Source organism: Solenopsis invicta, chromosome 7 (assembly GCF_016802725.1).
Source record: "Solenopsis invicta isolate M01_SB chromosome 7, UNIL_Sinv_3.0, whole genome shotgun sequence".
NCBI classification, from domain to species: Eukaryota; Metazoa; Arthropoda; class Insecta; order Hymenoptera; family Formicidae; genus Solenopsis; species Solenopsis invicta.
The window spans coordinates 3,765,709-3,784,325 of NC_052670.1; the positions used below are offsets into that span (position 1 = coordinate 3,765,709).

The following is an 18,617-nucleotide window of genomic DNA, read 5'->3' on the forward strand; positions in this document are numbered from 1 at the left end:
TAAGGAGAGACGGAACGGGGGAGGAAATAAGAGAAAGAGGAAAGGTATGCCGTCACACAGAGGGCTTAGCTCGCCGACCAAAGAGGATTACAGAATTTGTCTTCTCGTGGACCATCACCGGTGTCGTTCCTTCACCCTCCTCTCACCCCGCTGTCTTCTGTCTTCCTCTCTTTCGGTCCCCCTCCTCCCGTCCTCCGCTCTCCCTCCCGACTCTTTCAGTTTTTATCTCCGGAACGAAACGCAATGGCCACTTTGCGCGGCACAAAGTTTCGACGGAAATTTCTTCGTAAAAGCCACTGTCACCTGTCGCGCTCTTTAATCCGACGCACGTATCGATCCTCGGGAGAGAAGTGTCTCCGCCCGCGTGCGACACGGTATCCTTTTTTGCTCGCCCGAGACACAGCGGGCGAGTGTTTTTATTACAGCAGTAGTACTTAATGCCGGCCAATACCACCCAGCAAATTTAATTTATTTAAAGCACTCACAGTCGGATCATCGGGAGCTGTTAGTCGAGTTAATTGACGGGGGATTAATAAAGCGAGCGAGAAAGGGAAAGAGCGAGTAAATTAGCGAACTGGTTTCCGATCGATATCTCCGGCGAGGTTTTTCTTCGTCGGGGTAAGCGAATGTAAAACGCGTTATCTCTCCTCCGCGAGATCGGGCCGGGTTACATTAGTACTCCCCGGTTTGCGATAAATTAAATTTCTGGATGACCGATGCCGATGCAGCGAGATAACGGTCGCGTTAATCGATAACCGAGTTAACAAAACGGCGAGTGAGTAAATTACTTCGTAAGTTGGCGCAAGTAATCGCGACAATCCTTTTTTTCGCCCTCCTCGTTGCTGTGCTGTAACACGTACATTTACACACACACACACGTACGCCATCAACTGTTCACGAAGAAAGGGCAGGCGAGCTCGCACGCGCGCGCGCGCGTTTAATCTTTATAAGATGAATATCGGGTTCGTCGATTATTCGTGTATGAGAATTATTAATTCGTCAGGCGAGCGCGCACATGTATCGCAACAACGCTCAAGGTAATGTTCTTAAGCTGTCATCGGGTTTTTGTCGCGGGGATAGAGTTTCTACCCTAAGCGAGTCAACGTGTCCGTCGGATAGAAAACTCTGAAACGACATCCAGTAAAACGCATCCGTGGAACAGTCTCGAAACGAAGCTCCAGAATGGCCGCGTACGGCATTCGGAAACATTTTTAGAGAACATCGTTAAGAATATTATATTTCAAGCGTAAATCAATCGCAAAGTGAAATTATGAAACCACGTTTGCGTTCACGGGAAGAACAATTTTACTGCAGTATCTAAAAATTTATCTTGAACGCTCAACATGCGGAATTTGCATCAAGCGTTCAAGATCACGGTGATACATCTAAAGATAATGTTAAACGTTGTCATTTTATTTTAATGTATGACCGTCGGATGGATTTTACGTTTATTTTTAGCTTCTTTTTTTTTGCACATTGAAGAAGTCTGAAACGTATACATGTATTAATATATGTATTGGAAAGAATTGAGAGTTTCTTTGCTGACTTCTCAATGCTTCTGTGTAATGAAAGAATTTACTGTTCCACCTAGAATTACAAGGCTCGTTTGTTCGGATCATTTCCTCTTTTTTGAATTGCTTTTGCACATTACGAGCTTAAAAAATTTTCAAATTGGTACATAAAACAATAAATCTTATTTTTTCTTGATTTCTGCCTCGAGTATTTAACCTAAATCTCCGTCAGATGCGTCCAATTAATTCTCAGCATTAGACAACCGCACTTGATCGACGACGTTCGTCTAATTGAGAACGAGAACGGGCGCAACGTCGGCGACCATCTGCCCGATGATGGGCGCACATCTGGGTTTTTCGATATTCCGTGGCATGCGTCGACCCGGTAATACCCGGCGAAGTTGAAATTCCGCAATTACCGCGTGCACACGGAGCACACGCAAATCTTCTCCGCCGTGACGTTATAACCCGCGCAAAATTCGCGCGATCGACCTCGCGAGACTCTCGGAGGGGGGTAGGACGCGTCGTTTCCGGATTCACGATTGCGTAGAGGTCAAGGTGGACGATGACGAGGGGGTAGAAGGTACGATTTATTTTGTTTACGTACCTTTCGCGTGGTTTATACCTCGTGACGGCGTGGGGCCTTCGTTATAATAGTAATCAACGGGCAGGCGGGCGGCCCCTCGTTATCGTTACTAGTTAATAATTTAATTGTTCGGTGGCGTGCGGGCTTTATTGGGATATCTCTGCCGACATCGCGCGCAACGCGGCGCGAGAACGTGGGCGTATACGTGTCTGCGTGCCGCTTTATGAGCCAGTCGAAAGGCCGTGCGGCTCGCGAACGCGGGCTGCACGCGTGTGATGTGCGCACGTGCACGCACGCAAGCACGCAGGCAGGCACGCACGCACGCACGCACGTATGCACGCATCGCATGTACGCACGCACGTACGCAGGCGAGCAGGTAGGTCTGGCAGGCAGGCAGGCAAGCAGGCAAGCGGAGTGACTGACTGACGGCTTGCACATACACACACACACACACATACACACACGCGCCCTGAATTATCCAGGCGTCAATATTAATCGTGGTAATGACGTACCGATTGCTAATCGCTGCACAAATTACGCCAATACTGTACCGCGCGAGCGTCTCTACTTCCGCCGTGTCTGCCAGTACATATACCCGATGCCTGCGCATCCCCCGCTCGCCGCCACCCTTCCACGTTGCTCGCTCGCCCTCTCCGTCTGCCGACGTATCCTCCTCTATATCTATGCCGATATATGCAGACTTCCGTCTCGGCGTAGTCGGCTATCGATCACGAGGCATTTCGGCATCCGAGTGCAGTAAAATAGATTCCGCGATGCCCGGTGTACGATTGATCGGCGACACACGCGCGCCAATTACCACTTGCAAGCCTTGATCGCAACGGTAATCCGGTTAAACTGGCGCGCGGAACGGCATGGTGCCGGCGCCGCGCGTTTCCATCCGCTCGCCGCTCTCGCGCAAAAGAGAATTCGTGTGTATCTAATCGTCGCTGAAATCTCGATTAGGTCAATCAGCCTTGCGACAGTTATTTCTGCGAAAATTGCATTTACGAGGCAAACAGCAAAAACATTAATTAAAACGTGTATAGAGAGGTGCGAATAATTCGAATTCGAATCGAATCACGGTGGTTTCGATTCGATTCGTTTTTCAAATCCGAATGGCTCGAATAGCTCGAGAATCCCGAATCATCGGTCATCCCGTTTCGAATCGATCTTGTATTTCTTTTTATTTTATTTATATTTCCAGCGCGACCAATCTTGTATCAGCGTGTACCAATTCTCGTGTCTGATTGTTGATTTCGAAAACTTTTCTAAATTTGTTTCTAAATCTCATACACTCGTACAAAAATTTGCGTATGCGACGGGCAATCGTCTTCGTAAATTTGTTTCAACGTTTTATTGGTTTGTTTCATGATTTTATTGAATTTAGAACAAAATTTGAAAAAAAATTTGATCCATTATATTTTTCTAATGAAGCACGCTAGAGTACTATTACTTTTCGATAGTAACATTGTAAATTATACGATGTATTCAATGCTCATTTTATCAGTATAATACCCTCACATTTATTATTTATATAGTATCTATTGGGTTATAAATGCTTACTTAGCACATCACTTTTTTGTAATTATTTTGTGAAATTCTTGCGATTAATTTTCTATTCGTCCATTAAAAAGAATCTCCAACGCCATTGAAAACACTTTATTACACTTAAATTAGCATATAATGTAAATCCGGGAAATTTGATTTGTACTCGAATCAAAGAGATTTGATTCGATTCGATTCGATTCGACGTGAAAATTTCAGATTCGATTCAATTCGATTTCGAGCACGTTATTAAAGATTCAATTTGATCTCACAAATGCTTGATTCGCACGCCTCTAAACGTGAATTAAACAATAAATTCCGCAAGAAATTTATCTAGCTGGATATTTCTTGTTGCGAAAGAAAACATTAGAGATGAAGATTATATTCAGAGAGAAATTAGTATTCGTCAGTGACTAACTGTTACATTTATTTCGCATGAACGCACTTCATCTCGGCATTAGATTGATATTTATTTATTCCATGCCTTTCAGTTTTGAAAGGATTTGCAATTCCAACAATACAGTATTCTGCACCAAGATCCTCTATCACTATAACCCAATCTGAAGTATAACAATGCTGTTTTAAACTTTTTAAACTTTAACCTACGTAATGTCTTGGATTCTCATTCTAGAAAAATTCTTTAAACTTCTTTGATTTTCTCTCTGATCTTTATTTTAATAATTTTCTTCATCCAGCTGAGATTCATTGTCCCTTCTTCGCCAGTAATTGCGCCATTTTCAGAAATAAGAAGCTGCTTCTTACGTCTATAATACAGCTGCAGTACAGTAATTCTGTAATACAGTTACAAGGTGTTCTTAGCCTTTTTATGTGACGTAGCTTATAAAGATTTTTCTCCTGTCCTCGTCAGAATTTTCTACTAACTTCCTCATTTCTGCGTTTAAATCTTGCAAATTTCTGATCATCTTTCTTTTGTTTTCTTAAATTTCAATATCCCTATTTCTTGTTATGACATCAATTACGTGCATTTGCTATTGAGAAAATTTATTTAACTTGCTGTTTATCCAGTGTCCGTAATACCGCACGATTACGTACCGAAGAGAGAAAATAGCACCGACGCGAATCTAGCGCGGTGGAGGTCAACGATTGAGTTGAACCTGTCCATTTCTTGCACGGCTGCGTCCAATTTGCGATCGGGCCGTAAGTGCGAAAAGTTTGCTGCCGAAAAAACAACGAGACCCTAGCAATAAATGGGTATAAAATTACACGTAATCGCCGATGCCCTCCTATACTCACGGTCGTACTCCCGCGTGGTGTCACGCGATCGAAATTGCTCCCCCTAACAAAGCGGCTTTTACGTGCGGCGCTCCGGCCCGACGCGACGTGACGCGATCCGCGACGCCCTTACGTTACGTCCGTAGAACCGTGATACTTTTTGCAACACGGACAGTATGCATAAGACTTGGATGCTTGAGATACGTAAATAATTTTGTTGAGACATTATCTTATAGCCATAAAAATTTTTAACGGACAGCTTCGAGAGATATTCGACACATTCGCTTGGAAAAACAGAAGATAAAGTATTAAAAAATATACAAAGAAATTGCGAAGGTTTACTTTTTTAAGACTCTTTTCTCTTCGGAGAACGTATAATAAAAGCTTACGATACTCGAATAAATGTGTAACGTTGCAAATGAGTATACATATTGATTCGTATTGTGGACGCGCTTACTGCAAAATGTAGATGTTGCATTTTAAGTTGCAGTTGTACGCTGATAAGTGCGAGTAGGTCGTATATCAGGGCCTGCGATCAGATTAGCGTCAATTTAGCGGTAAAAGCTAGGTCGTAAATATTTCCTACAAACTCGAATCAGATGGCGCGGGGTAATGCACGTACTCACACGCGCAAGTAATGAAATTGTGATAACGCGAGTCATGCCAGCCAAGAAAAGTATGCATTTTTCAAAAGGGACAGGTAAAATAAAGCAAAATGTTTATTTATTTAGTTGCGAGATAATTATTTTGCCAAAGTGTACGCATAACTTAATACTCATTTATTTCATATAATGGATACCAACGATTGTTGTCGTGACAGCAGCTTCGAACATTTATCGAAGAGTCATACAATTTGATTGTTAAACGATTGTTAAACGATTAATACTTCACTTCGAAAAGAAGCTATTTATCTTCTTACGCTGCAAGTACGTACTTAGCGTTATTTTGTTAAATTTAAAACAATAATTTATTTTCTTTTTTGAATGTTGATTAAGCTTTTTTTTTTTTAGAGGTAGTCAGTTTCGCGAACCATTTCGTGAAATAATTTATTTACCGCGAATAAAACTAGCACGTTCGAGATCGTTGCCGATGATTTGTCGTGGTAGTTTATTGTAATTAGCATGGATATTATCAGTCGCGCGCACGATTAATTATGGCTCCGTTCTCGGAAAGATGACTTGGTATCGGGGAATTGAATTAGACGGAATAATTGTGAAACTTGCGAGGCAGATGATGAAATTATGAAGCGGAAAGTTAACGACGTTAGCGCGGCGTTAAAAGGAATTAGACAATCGCTGGGGAACTCGTAACACGACGAAGAATTAATTCGAAGTGTGTTAACGTCGCCGTTCACATATGTCGCCGGATTGATCTCGCGTTCTGAAAGCGTTTTCGCATTTGTTCGACTAATACGTTGTTTAATCGGCTTATCCCGCCATTATCCATCTTACGCTTTCTATCCTTTCCATCGGTCGGGGCAATAAGCGCAAGTTGCAATATATCTTTCCAATACCGCAATATTAACGATTACGATGAATTACACGGTAAAGGCAGAGAATTATTTGCGAACAGTGAGCGCTCTGTGATTTAAATTAAAAAAAAAGGCAAGGCAATACCTCTCGCGCGTGGCAGTAATATTTGATTAACAGTTGTTGTATCACAGTGTAAATATTTTATTACACATTTCTCTTTATTCTAAGAACAATTGTTAGCTGCATACGGCATTTATCGAAATAAAGATGTGAAATATTAGTTCACAATAAACGAAAATACAGGTTATCATTATGAGAGAAAGATCGTGAAACACTGTACGAATATAGATAAATGGAGAATGTCAATTTCCGGCCAAATTTGCGTCAGTAATTTTATAAAAGACAATATTTGTTAAATATTTATGTATCGATATATTAGTTATTGTCTGTCACAAATGAGATGCGAAAAAACCCAGTTGTACAGCTCACAGAGCGCATCATATATATGAGGATAATATAGTAGCAATCATCTTGCATCAATAAATCCCGTCCGTTTCGCCGTCTAATTTCGGGGGCAATTTATGCTTAACACGATTTGATTTTATTTCGGGAGACCGGTAGCTAAAACGGTGGACTGACAAATAACCAAATTCACAAGGTAGCACGGTGACACGTGTACAAATAACGCGTATCGCGTTGGCGCGCACGACGCGACAACGGTCATTCGTTGTTCCAGCGAGTTAATTTCGATCAATCGCGGCCGCACGGTAGACGACCGATTCTCGCTGAGGATAACAGACCTGTTACCCCGTATTAAAACTACAAGAGCGATAGAAGAGGAGGACGAGGAGGAAGAAACGCGAGGAGAAAAGACGACGAGGCAGGCACGATCCATTAGTAGGCACGTCAATTCACCTCTTAAGAAGCGACTTAAAGCCGCTTCCACCTATCTCTCTCCTCTCTCCCTTCCTCATTTTTTTTTCTCCCTTTTTCTTCGTCTTTCTCGTGCTCCTCGTTTCCTCTGCTCTCCTTCGTGCTTATTAGTGGCGGCTGGCCCTCGCCTTTTACCTTTCCTTTCTTTCCGCGCGTACGGTATCATAATTAATGATAATTCGATTAGCGGGACAAGATTGGGTCTCGGCTAAGCAGCCTCCGTCTTTTTCTCAGCGCATTTCTCTCGCGGTTGGTCCATCTGGCCGTAATTTCCTTCGAAAACGATCAACGTAAATCCTCGAGAATAAACGCCGACAATTAATCCTGCGTTGAACATATTAAGCTTGACAGGCTTATTCAGCCTTGTTATAGTTTGAAATCAGATAAGAGTGACTTTATTCTATATACGTTTATTTTCCAATTCGACGTAATTTTTTTTTTATCGACGTTTTCCGATAAGATTACGAGTCATTTGCTTTATGAAATTTAATGAAAATTATTTTCTAAATAGAAATATATTCCCCGAAAAGCGAGACAATAAGCTTTTCATCGATCGAGACTGCATTATGATATTTATTAAATCATCCTCATTATATTTTGCAAAATTAAGAATTAATTATTACTTTTATCAAAATACGTTTTTAATGCAATTACGTTAAAATGTATCGCAATATGAAATTCTCTCAAACATAAAATTTTTTTGGTCAACCTTATTAATCACAAACGAGGTAAAATTATGTTAAAAGTACCGTGACGGTTGTGGCCTCGGTTATTTTAAGGCTATGACGTAAAAACGAACAACGTTCTTAGCACAATATCAATATATTTCAGTTTTTTACATTCCAAAATTTTTTTCAAGCGAGCTTATAAGCGAGCAATTTGCGATCGATTGATACGCGCTAATCGTTTTGGTATATAGCATGCGCTATGATATTCATGTCATTGTTAGTCGAAACAGAAGCTATTTTCATCGTGAGAAACAATATAACGCATCGTTGAAAATTAAGCATGGCAACAATATCGATCCACGTGGTGCTCTTGGCTATGGAAACACGAATGTGACGCTCCGCGATGACGCTAATTTATATCACTTACGGTGGTAATATCCGATAGCTGTTTGCCCATTTTTTTCGTCCGCGCACCGTACCAATAATGGTAGCGCCGGCACAAAATTGTTTTGTCGATTCCGACCCTTCCGCCGAAAGTGTTGCGTCGATAACTCGCGCTCTCGCCCCCGTTGTGTGTGCGCGCACTTTCAGAATGACACGAACGACAGTTCGCGGGCAGCGTAGGCGAGCCGAGACGAAAGTGTCTCGAAACAGGAATTATCGGATATACGTTTCATCGAGCGGAGACACGCTCTACCCCTACACGCCGACCGACCGCTCGGATCGTCACATTCGATCGCACGATTCGGTTTCGACGCTGAATTAGCGTGTCTGCCTAGTTTGGAGAACGAGATCTACGTCGCGATACTAACGATTTTCCAATTATACGCTAACGCTGCCGACGAGACGTCCATGTCGAACGCCGCCGTGTGTCGTGGAATCACACGTACAAGACAGGTGTGTAGGATCGGTTCCGCGCGGGAAATTGACGCCAAGATCTCTGTGCAATCTTAGAACGACTGGACTTTGAGCAATGTATCCTGCGGGCTTTCCAAGGCTTTATCTATTTTAATAAAACTATGATAATTGTTATTTATATTCTAATGCATTGTTGGATGAAATTGATTTCAATCCCTACAATGCCTTACCATTCTGGTATCTTGATACCTTGAACTCTGTTCAGTTTTTCACCTATTTAAAATGGTTAAAAAAATCTCATCTACATTCAGTTTTCTAGAATAAACGTTGAAACTTCACTTTAGAAAATAATAAAATTTATATTTACAGTATTAAATGTATAATTATAGTATTACAATATATAAGTATAGTAATTTAATAAGCCATCGAACTTGCGAGAAACTTGCACGAACAAGAATTGGTCATAAAATAAAACAAGAATTGGACATAAAATACCCAAGATAGTAGGGAAAGGGTTAATTTTGTGTTATATTGTTCAGATTGTACGATTTTATCGAAATATAATTATCTCGTTATAATTTAGAAAGACAAATTTTTAACAATAGTCTGTTTTAATGATTATTGTGTAATTTGTTCCTATTTTTAATTTAGTTATTTAATAAAAGATACTTTTCTCTTTTTTCTTTTGCACGTAATTATTTCAGTACTAAATAGAATAATAATAATGAAATACGTAGGACCTTACTACATTTTATGGATCGGATTTAAATGTATTAATCATTGGCCGCTATGATTAATATCATTGCGGCCAGTTATTTTCGGAAACATGTGGTTTATCAATCATCGAAATATGGATCACGGGAGATATGGTGACGCGATATAGAATTAGTTCGTTGTGACAAAAATAAGGTAACGAATGCATTGTTAGAATAAATTTTTATCATTCGCGAAAAATATAGCGTACAAATTAAATAATACGACGCATAAACGTCTCGCGAGAAGGTGAAAAAGTAGTGTGCGGTAAGTTGATTTCATCAGTACGGTAGAAAATCACGCGACGATCGTAATTATTATCTACATCTATACATACCTATCATTACACATTATTTCTTTGGATTATCCAATTTTCGTTATATATGTAAAGTGCACGTGTATAAGTGTTACATTAAAATTTTCTATTTTGGTTCGAGAAAATAACGTGCAATTAGTAATATTTCTTTTCGCTCTTACTAGAAAAGCAGTTGGTATGGAAATACTTCAGTCCCCCAAACAAAAAAATGTTGAAAGTTGTAAAACTGTTTAATGATAAACTAGTTTTACATTGTATATGAGATAAAGCATGGCAGAGGCGCTTAATTCAACAAAGCAGCGCAATGATTTTCCAATGTTAAAATCTATAATTACGCTTTTATATAAATAATATTCTAATGATTATTTAATTTTCATTGCTTTATGATAAATTGATAATCGTTGTTAATTTCATTATTGAACAATTATTGCATTGCGTCACTTATTCGAGCGACCCAAATTAACCCAATCACTTTCTTAATTTCATTACGTATACTTCTCAATTATTTTTCTTAAATTTTGCCCTCGGGCGTACAGAGGACATGTACATCGATCCCAGCGATAATTAATCGAAACTCGATCAAACTGCATTACTGGCCGTAACGCAGCTGCCAGACAGGATAGCAAAGCGAACTCACGGCGCTTGATCGTGTCTGTCCAGCAGGATGCAAGATTCAACAGACAGACAGCGAAACGGTTTAGTCTGCTAATCGAATTAGTCCGTAAATGCGAAAAAATTATCGAAGCTGGTGGAAAAAAACTACATGGGGGCCGTCGGTCAAAATTTGGGTAGGTTTTCTATCAATTACGCTATTAACGCGCTATTGATTTTTCGTTTTGGGGCAGTGATACCACAAGTTTGTATCTCAATATATCCGACTGCACATACACGTTACTTTGAAGCTTCCATTCTTAAACGCATCAAAAATTATGCAATTTTCGAGTGCTCATAAATTAAAAATTAATTTAATTAATAATTAATGAACAGATTGTAAACTGCATAATGAAATTTTAATTAAAAGCCAAGAACACGATAATGAACCGGTGATTAATGATGTGACGGCAGCTAACAAACCATAGACGGATAGTAGCGAAGAAAGTAATTGGACGGGATGGACGACCGAAGCTGCATCGCTAATGCATTTCGAAAGCATTTGTAATGGATTTTAATAGCGGAAGGTGTTTTGTAATTTAGAAATCGATGCTTTGCATGCCTCACGAGAAGAATTCGTGGGCTTAGGAAGCTAATATGAGGATTAACTCCTGCGTGCATCAATCCGACGGCTCGGGAACGCGACGAAACAAATTTGCGTCGCGGTAGTTCAAAAACTTTGGCAGAAAAAAACCGTTTTTTTTTTTTATTAATGTTATTTTTCTTATTAACGTTAGATTTGCTGAGCGATTTACGCGTATTGAATGTATGCAGTATTAGCTAGTTTTATCTCAAATTTTGTCAAATCACAAGGACATTTTCAATAGGTCTACATTTCAGTTTAAACAACGTTCATTTCATTACGAAATTTTGAAATATTGAAACACGTCGTAAATTAAAAAAAAGAGACTACTATTATTATTAGATTTTGAAGAAGAAAAATAAAAATTTAAATTAGATTCTTAGCTTCGCGTCTTTTACAAAGATATTTTCCTTGTGAAGATCAATCCTAAGGAAATATAAAAATTATTTCAGGTACCACTAATGTCATGTAATAAGATTATAATAGGAGTAAAATTGGTACCGGTATTTTCCTGCGTGTCGCGACTGGTGTCCTCCATTTCCTGATGAGTCCTTTTATGGCTGGCCAATCCTAGGATCGCGTCGATGCTGTGTCGTGGCGTACTACTGGCCGGTTTCGGTAAAACGATGTCTTGACTGTTCTGCGAGGCTGTGTCGACGAGCTGCTGGGAATCCATTGTCAGAAACTCGCACGGTGGACTCTTCCCGGAGATTGCTCTGAGTCGGATCACCACCCTCGCTGGGACGAAGATTTCGCGAGTGACTCTGCGGATGCACTAAAGCTCGACGATCGCACGGCAAAACTCTTTGGCACACGTGTCTTTCACCGTGAAGTGCATTTCGGACAACTTCACGCACTGCTTGAGAAATTTCATTCAGTCAATTCCAGATTCCAGAGCAATGTTTATAAAACTTTGAGTACCTTCGTATATCCGATTTCAACCCTACAGATTAAAATCTTCGGTACTACGGTAGTTGCCGAAGTTGACGTTTGGCCTATGTCAATCAATTAACGAGAACATGTCATCGGCTTGAACAACCACGAGATTAAATTTGATTTTAGATTCATCCCAGTGTTCAATCTCTCTCTTGCAAAATTGAACGAAACTTATTCGATATGCGAGGTTAAATTTTATTATGAGTTTTCATAGTCACATGTCACCTCTTCACAAATCATGGTACGAATCATGGCACTTTCTTCAACATCTTCTGTCGACACAGATCTGTCTCTTTTAACGATCATTTAGACAACGATAAAAGACGAATGTTCTCTCATAGAAATTTTCCAAAATGTGTGTACATCACCAATAATAATTGTCAAGAGTAATACCTTTTTATTGTTTACCAACACCAGACTATGCCGTCTAAGATCCGAGTTTCTTTAACGATTCCTTGATCCTCTTTCACCGCGATCACCTACTTAGCTCAGGAAAAGTGAAATCGTTTATGAGAGGAAGCGTATCCTCCGATTTCTCGACAGGACGTCCGACTTCGTCCTCGCTCATTCACTTTCGTAGGCGCCAGATGGCTAGATGGAATCTTTCCCGTGTTAAGGTCGAAGCTCTTGAGCGTGCGTCGTGTCAACGAGGACTAGCCGGCCGTCGTCTACCGGGGTGGCCTTTGTTGCAGCTGTACACAACTACTCCCGAAGACTACTCGCCGGTGAAAGAGGTGGTCCGGGCATGAGCCGCGCGGAGGCGTGGCCTAGATCGGCGAATTGGTGACGCCGTTCGTCGGATTCGCGACCAATCGCGGCAGGGATCCGGGAACATGGCGAGATCAGTGGTGCTCAACCGACGGGGGTTTCAGAGGTAACCCTCTCTCTTGGACGGGATAGCAGCCGCAGGGGTTGAGGAGGGCGGACGGGCTCCCATGACGCCGTACGCGCGTCTCGTCCCCACCGAAGTGTATGTACGTGTGAGCGTCACGAGGGTGCTGTTGTGTGCGCGCGTGTTCCTACGTGTGTACGAGCGAGTACGTGTAAGGGACGAACACAGGACGAGCGAGTCCGCGCGCACACGCGCACCGCGAAGGGGTGGTTCACCTAAACAGAGGTGGATGGTACACACACGCGGCCGGAGTGGGTTGATTCTTGCGGCGGATTCTGGCATCCCCTGTAATTGCCAGAAATGAGGTAAAGCTTACCGCTTACGCCAAGCCTCCTACGCTTCTGGATGCCCCGCGGATCCGCGGGACCTTACGCGCCGCTTTTGTCTGCGCGATTCACCTATGCACCTACTTGCACCGGGACAGTCGTTTCGGCTCGTAGCGACTCGTTTCTCCTCCACGAATTAAAATTGTCATGTAAATTGCAAATTTAATGAATTTAAATTTCGATGTTGGCGCATGAAAAATCAATGTTTACTCGTGACATTAGAAACCCGAGACTTTATTGAAGTTTTTGCGGGCTTTAAGCGAGGCCGAGAAAGATTCACCACGTTCGAAATGACTTTTCCGGCATCAAAGTATTTATTTCGAAACTGTTTACCGCAGTGAATTAACAAACAAAAATATTATTCCTGCGTAGATATTATTTAAAATTTAGTGCGATAGAATAAAATAAAGTCTCGTTTATTTTATTAGCTGCAGTCAGTGTGTTAGTACATTTACGTAATATCATGCATTATATTGATGATCATGTATGTATTATATATTATAACATTACACGTATACACACAATCCCAACGGCGGCTCTCACGGAAATGTCACAAGTTCAAATAAATTCTCTCGTTTAAAAACAAATATCGTGTTGGTAGATTCACAATTATTATCAGAGCCAGTGGTATTCTTATCAATTCTACAATTCAACGTTTTTATTGCTCATGATGTTAACTGTCAAAGCTATCTTGGGCCAATCTCAAACGGTCGCGTTCAATATTGTCGCAAAAAAATCGCTCGTACGATAAGACGGGAATTTATTTTTGCGAAAACAGTTTTATAGCGTTTTGAAGCGGTTTTTTTTCCGTTTTACCGTTATTTCCTTCCGCAAACTCTCGAAATTAGCTTCGCGACAAAGAGACGAGAAGTGGACGTTTTCCGGTTACCAGAATGGCGGATCCGGGTTGGAAATTGTTTCTTTTTTTTTTCGAGCGGCGTGCCGGCCGAAAACCGTGCGCACAAAACGAATCCCCGTTTCCCATTCCACGTTCGATTCCGCGTATCGTCGTTACCATTTGGCGTTTTAGCCCGGGGGGAAGTGTACGCCCACAAAACCGCGCCACAAAAGATATCCGCCTGTAGCGAAACAGTAGCTACTCAAAATCGATCCGGCTAAATCGAGGCAAATTATACGTTGCGGAGACGAGAGTGCTCGCGCCCGCGTTTTCTCTCTTCCGTTATAGAAAAGTCCCCCGCGTGCTCGTTCGCGCGCGGCTCCTGGCAGCCTCGCCGAAAATGCGCCACCGCTGTAATCGGATTGTGCATGTATGCATCGCACCTCGCGAAAAAGAACCACTCGGCGCGAGAATAAATCACAACGGTGACGGTATCGATATTGCGTTTACTCATCATTCACGGGATTACAATCACGCGTGACTTTGGAAAAAAGAAGAGAATAACTTGTGAAATGTTAAAAAATATTTATATAAAAACTCCAATTATTTCAGTGATAAAGATGTCTTTTGTCTTTTTTCTCTTCTTTTTCCTTCCCTTTCTGCGCCTTCAACAAGATCTATATTTATCTCTATCTGTATTTAATAAACAACAGGAAGAAAAAATTTTTTCCTTTATCTCGGAATTATTGTATTATAACAAAGTGACTTTTGAAAATTAAAGTTGTACTGTAATTTTAAATATGCGTAATCGTCAACTTAACTATTTAGTTGTACTTAATATATCGAAACTTCTTTGTCTTTTTTTTTATTAAATCTTACATGTAGTCAAAATCTCGCTTTGAAAAAAATTACATTGATTTATCATTAATACCGATATAGTACTGGTAACATTTTCTCAAAAATGTCCCTCCAAAAATTGAGCATGAATGAAATAGATTGGAAAGAGAAACTTGAGAAGATCGACAGATTGAGATAAATTTAATTAATTGTCGCAAATACGTCTATTCGCCTCGCGTTCCGAAGATATTCCCACGTGCTTTCTCGGGCGCATTGTGTTAGCACACGCGCGCGAATATCCCGCGAACAATTTCAACAATGTCATTTTCATCGGCGTTTAATCTCCGCTACGAATCTGTCTCGCGGCCCCTTTCGTGGGGCCCGGTCGGTCAGGCGGGCGAGGAAAGCTTTTAGGTCCCGCAGAAATCAGATCACGAGTTGCATTTAACCGGATCCCATTTACCGCGATAAATATCTCGACGAAGGAGAGCGAGGGATCGGCCCGTGTTGGATCGACGCGTTTACTCCGTGGCCGTTCTGTCCCGGCTCCCTCTTCCCCGATGCACTTAGCTCCAGTTTTAGCTAATTTTCCAGACAAAGAAAGACAGCGATCTCCTCTCCCGGTGAACTCTTAAGAGGTTCCCCGAGGTAAAGCCAGGTAGCTACACCCGTCCGTTAAACGTTTCGACTTAACCGAAGGACTGACGGCTGACTAACGATTTTTCGAAAAGAAAAACGGGAGCTGCAGCGCGTATAATTTCATGTTACAGAGAGATACAAAAGACTTTCAATCATTGAGATTTTTAAAAAGCGAGACATTTTTAATGTTTCGGTAGCGGACGTAATGTGGGAAAATCTTGCGATACCATCGGATTATATATTATAAACATCAGATCGATGTATTTTATGCTTTAAGGGGGCAGGATCTTTTGGAGGGTCAAAAAAATCGATTTTTTTAAAATTGCATTTTATGAAAGTAAATACTTTTAAGAATCAAAACCCCTATATTTTTATCAAAAAAATTGAAAAATTATAGAAGTTGTAACATTTTTTTTAAAGCGGAAAAATTTTTACATGTATTTTTTTTATTTTATTTTCCAATTAATTAATCGTTATTTTCCAATGTAATAAATACACTTTACTTTAAAGTGTCTGATTAGCAATGCTTCTATCCAGAAATTACAGAAAACTAATTTGTAAAATAATTTCTCCGCTTTCCTAAAACATAAATAACTTAAGGGGACTCTTTGGAGGATTAAAAGAAGCCTATTTTTATGAATTGTTTTACAAAAATTATATGAGCGATTGATTTGAAATTTTGCACATATATTTATCTATATTTTATTGTTAAGCAGGAATTTTTCCAAGTAAAAATAATGAAAATTGTAATAATTATACTATTGTTCGCGCGACGTGCCAGAGCGCGCATCGTCTCATGGTGACCATAAAATCGTGACACAGTTATCTTAGACAACAAATAGAAAAGGATTCTTAATCTACAGATTGATTATCGTTGGAACCAGAATTATTAAAATTGAACTATTTTTAAAATAATTATTGTGTATGTGAAAATAAATTTTAAAAAATTACTCAAAATTTTGAAAGTTTAATGTAAAAAAAATGAACCCAGTAATATAATTTAATTTCGCTAGTTCCAACGATAAAAAAAGTGTTTCGAATATATAGGTAAAAGACGAATTCAATCGGTTTATTAGTTTGTCTGAAATCATGGCCACTAGTTTGAAAAACATAGTTTTGAAAAAATGCGTTTAAAGTTTTGAGTACAATTTACTCGTATATTTTTAGTATTTAAACTTTGAGAACAATATATCCATATAATTTACTGTGATCAGTACCTTTTAAATGTTAATGACTTCTTTGTAGCATACACACTTTATATATTTCTTATAAATAATTAAAAAAAAAGATGAAAAAATTATACACGGAAAGAACGATTTTGCTGAAGTATCTAAAAATTTAGCACAGATTTGAATATAATTTTGTTGAACCATCAAAAGAATTATGCAGGACGCTCAAACACAATGAGCGAGTTTGCAAAAAGTTCTGATATTCCAGCAATTAATTTGAGTATCAATAAATACGCTAATTAAAATAAAAGTGATATAAATTTGTTAAGAAAAATTTTTTAACTTTTTGAATAAAATACATTGTAAAGATAAATTTTTGTGTATAACATTATTCATAAAGTTGCAATTAAATTTAATTTTATTCATGAAGATTAATAAATCTCTTGTTTACATTTTTTTATAATCACGTAACTTAATCAAACTTTTTTTGTAAGTCAGGCAATTATTAAGCAATTAAATTGAGTGATTACTTGATATTTTCATGTCGTCGACGGAAATCTCGTCTGCATGAGTACACAATCTTCAGAATAAAGGACACTCGACACCATGTCAAAGCGACGTTTGAAATTGTATAAAAACTCGCTATTCTCCTCCCATCATCCTCGGTCCATCGGAAGCGGATCGTACCGAAATTACCGTAAATTCGGCTTCTGTGTATCCAGATTTTCCCATTTGATACTCCTCAACTATGTCATTGTGGCGTGTCCTTAGATCCGCCATCGGCTCCTATCGGTCGTTCACAATGGCGCGTGTCCGGCCGTCGAAAGGAGCAACGTCGTGGCCTCGAATGCACGCTTCTTTCGAACTGTTTGCAAATCTGACGCGAGTGCACGGAGCGACGGAGCCACAAAGGAAGGACCGCTCCTCGTGTTCATTCTTCAACTACCGCGAGTGCAGCTGTCCGCACGGACCCGCGATGATCGAGATAAGTCTAATTTCGTTTCGGCGGCTCAAGCTTGAAAATCCGCTCCAATTTTCTCTCTTGAGATCTTCCTTTCCTCTTCGCCTCCCCCTCACCCCCACCTCCCTCTCTAGTAAAGACTCTCCTCGGAGGTGCGAATCGAGACAGAGCGCGGAATAAAAGATGAGAGACTCCAGGGTGCGGATTCGTTTCTGGAGCGAACCCCACCACAGGATTCACGGGATCTTGTCGATTCGACACGAGAGCTTGTTTGGTAGGCCACAGTAGCCGTTTTCGCTTCTATTATAAAGCGGTCAGACGGATTTCACGACAGGTTTTGGGAAAACTCGCAGCGGGTGGGCGCTCTTTGAGGTCGGATCTGCGGATTACTACCGCCTAATCCGTTGTGTACAACGGGCGCACAAGTGAGGTGCACGCTGTGCGAAGGTCTATTCGAAGATTGGCTCGTGCACGGCCTCGTCTTCGAAGGAGAGAGAGAGGCTGCTTGCTTTCCCGAAGCGAGTTGTCTTGAAAATGATTTCCCAGAGAATTGAGTAATACGCGACAATTAACACACGTATCGCGTGCAAAAGCGATTCTAGCGTTAGTTAGCTCTAGGCGCTTTTCTTTCCTCTCTATTAAGCCAAGTGTCTCGCGGCACGTACGCCCGTTCAATTACCCGAATTTCTATCGACACAAAGGGAAAATTTTGACAACTGCGTCCTATACGCCAAAAAAAAAAAGAAAAAGCGAAATATCAAATATCGCGGTGTGACAAGCAGCGTTATTATCAGCCACGGTGAGAACCGCTGGGACTGCATATCCAGAGAGCAAATTACGTTTGCAGCCCACAGGACAGAGCGGCGCATCCCTCTGTCCCTCTCTCCTTGCAGCGCGCATTTGCTTCGTC

The 18,617-nt window shown here is 40.6% G+C and overlaps 1 protein-coding gene across 2 annotated transcripts in view; it reads right to left on the reverse strand.

The window, feature by feature from the left end:
* The window catches only part of LOC105199936 (retinal homeobox protein Rx1), a 51,161-nt gene extending 38,384 nt beyond the window's left edge, over positions 1 to 12,777 (reverse strand). For both annotated transcript variants that reach the window (XM_011167270.3, XM_026130459.2), the window contains exon 1: positions 11,611 to 12,777. In XM_011167270.3, the coding sequence (XP_011165572.1) occupies positions 11,611 to 11,785 (175 nt within the window). In that variant the 5' untranslated portion in view covers positions 11,786 to 12,777. The remainder of the gene's footprint in view (positions 1 to 11,610) is intronic.
* Between the last annotated feature and the right edge of the window lie 5,840 nt (positions 12,778 to 18,617).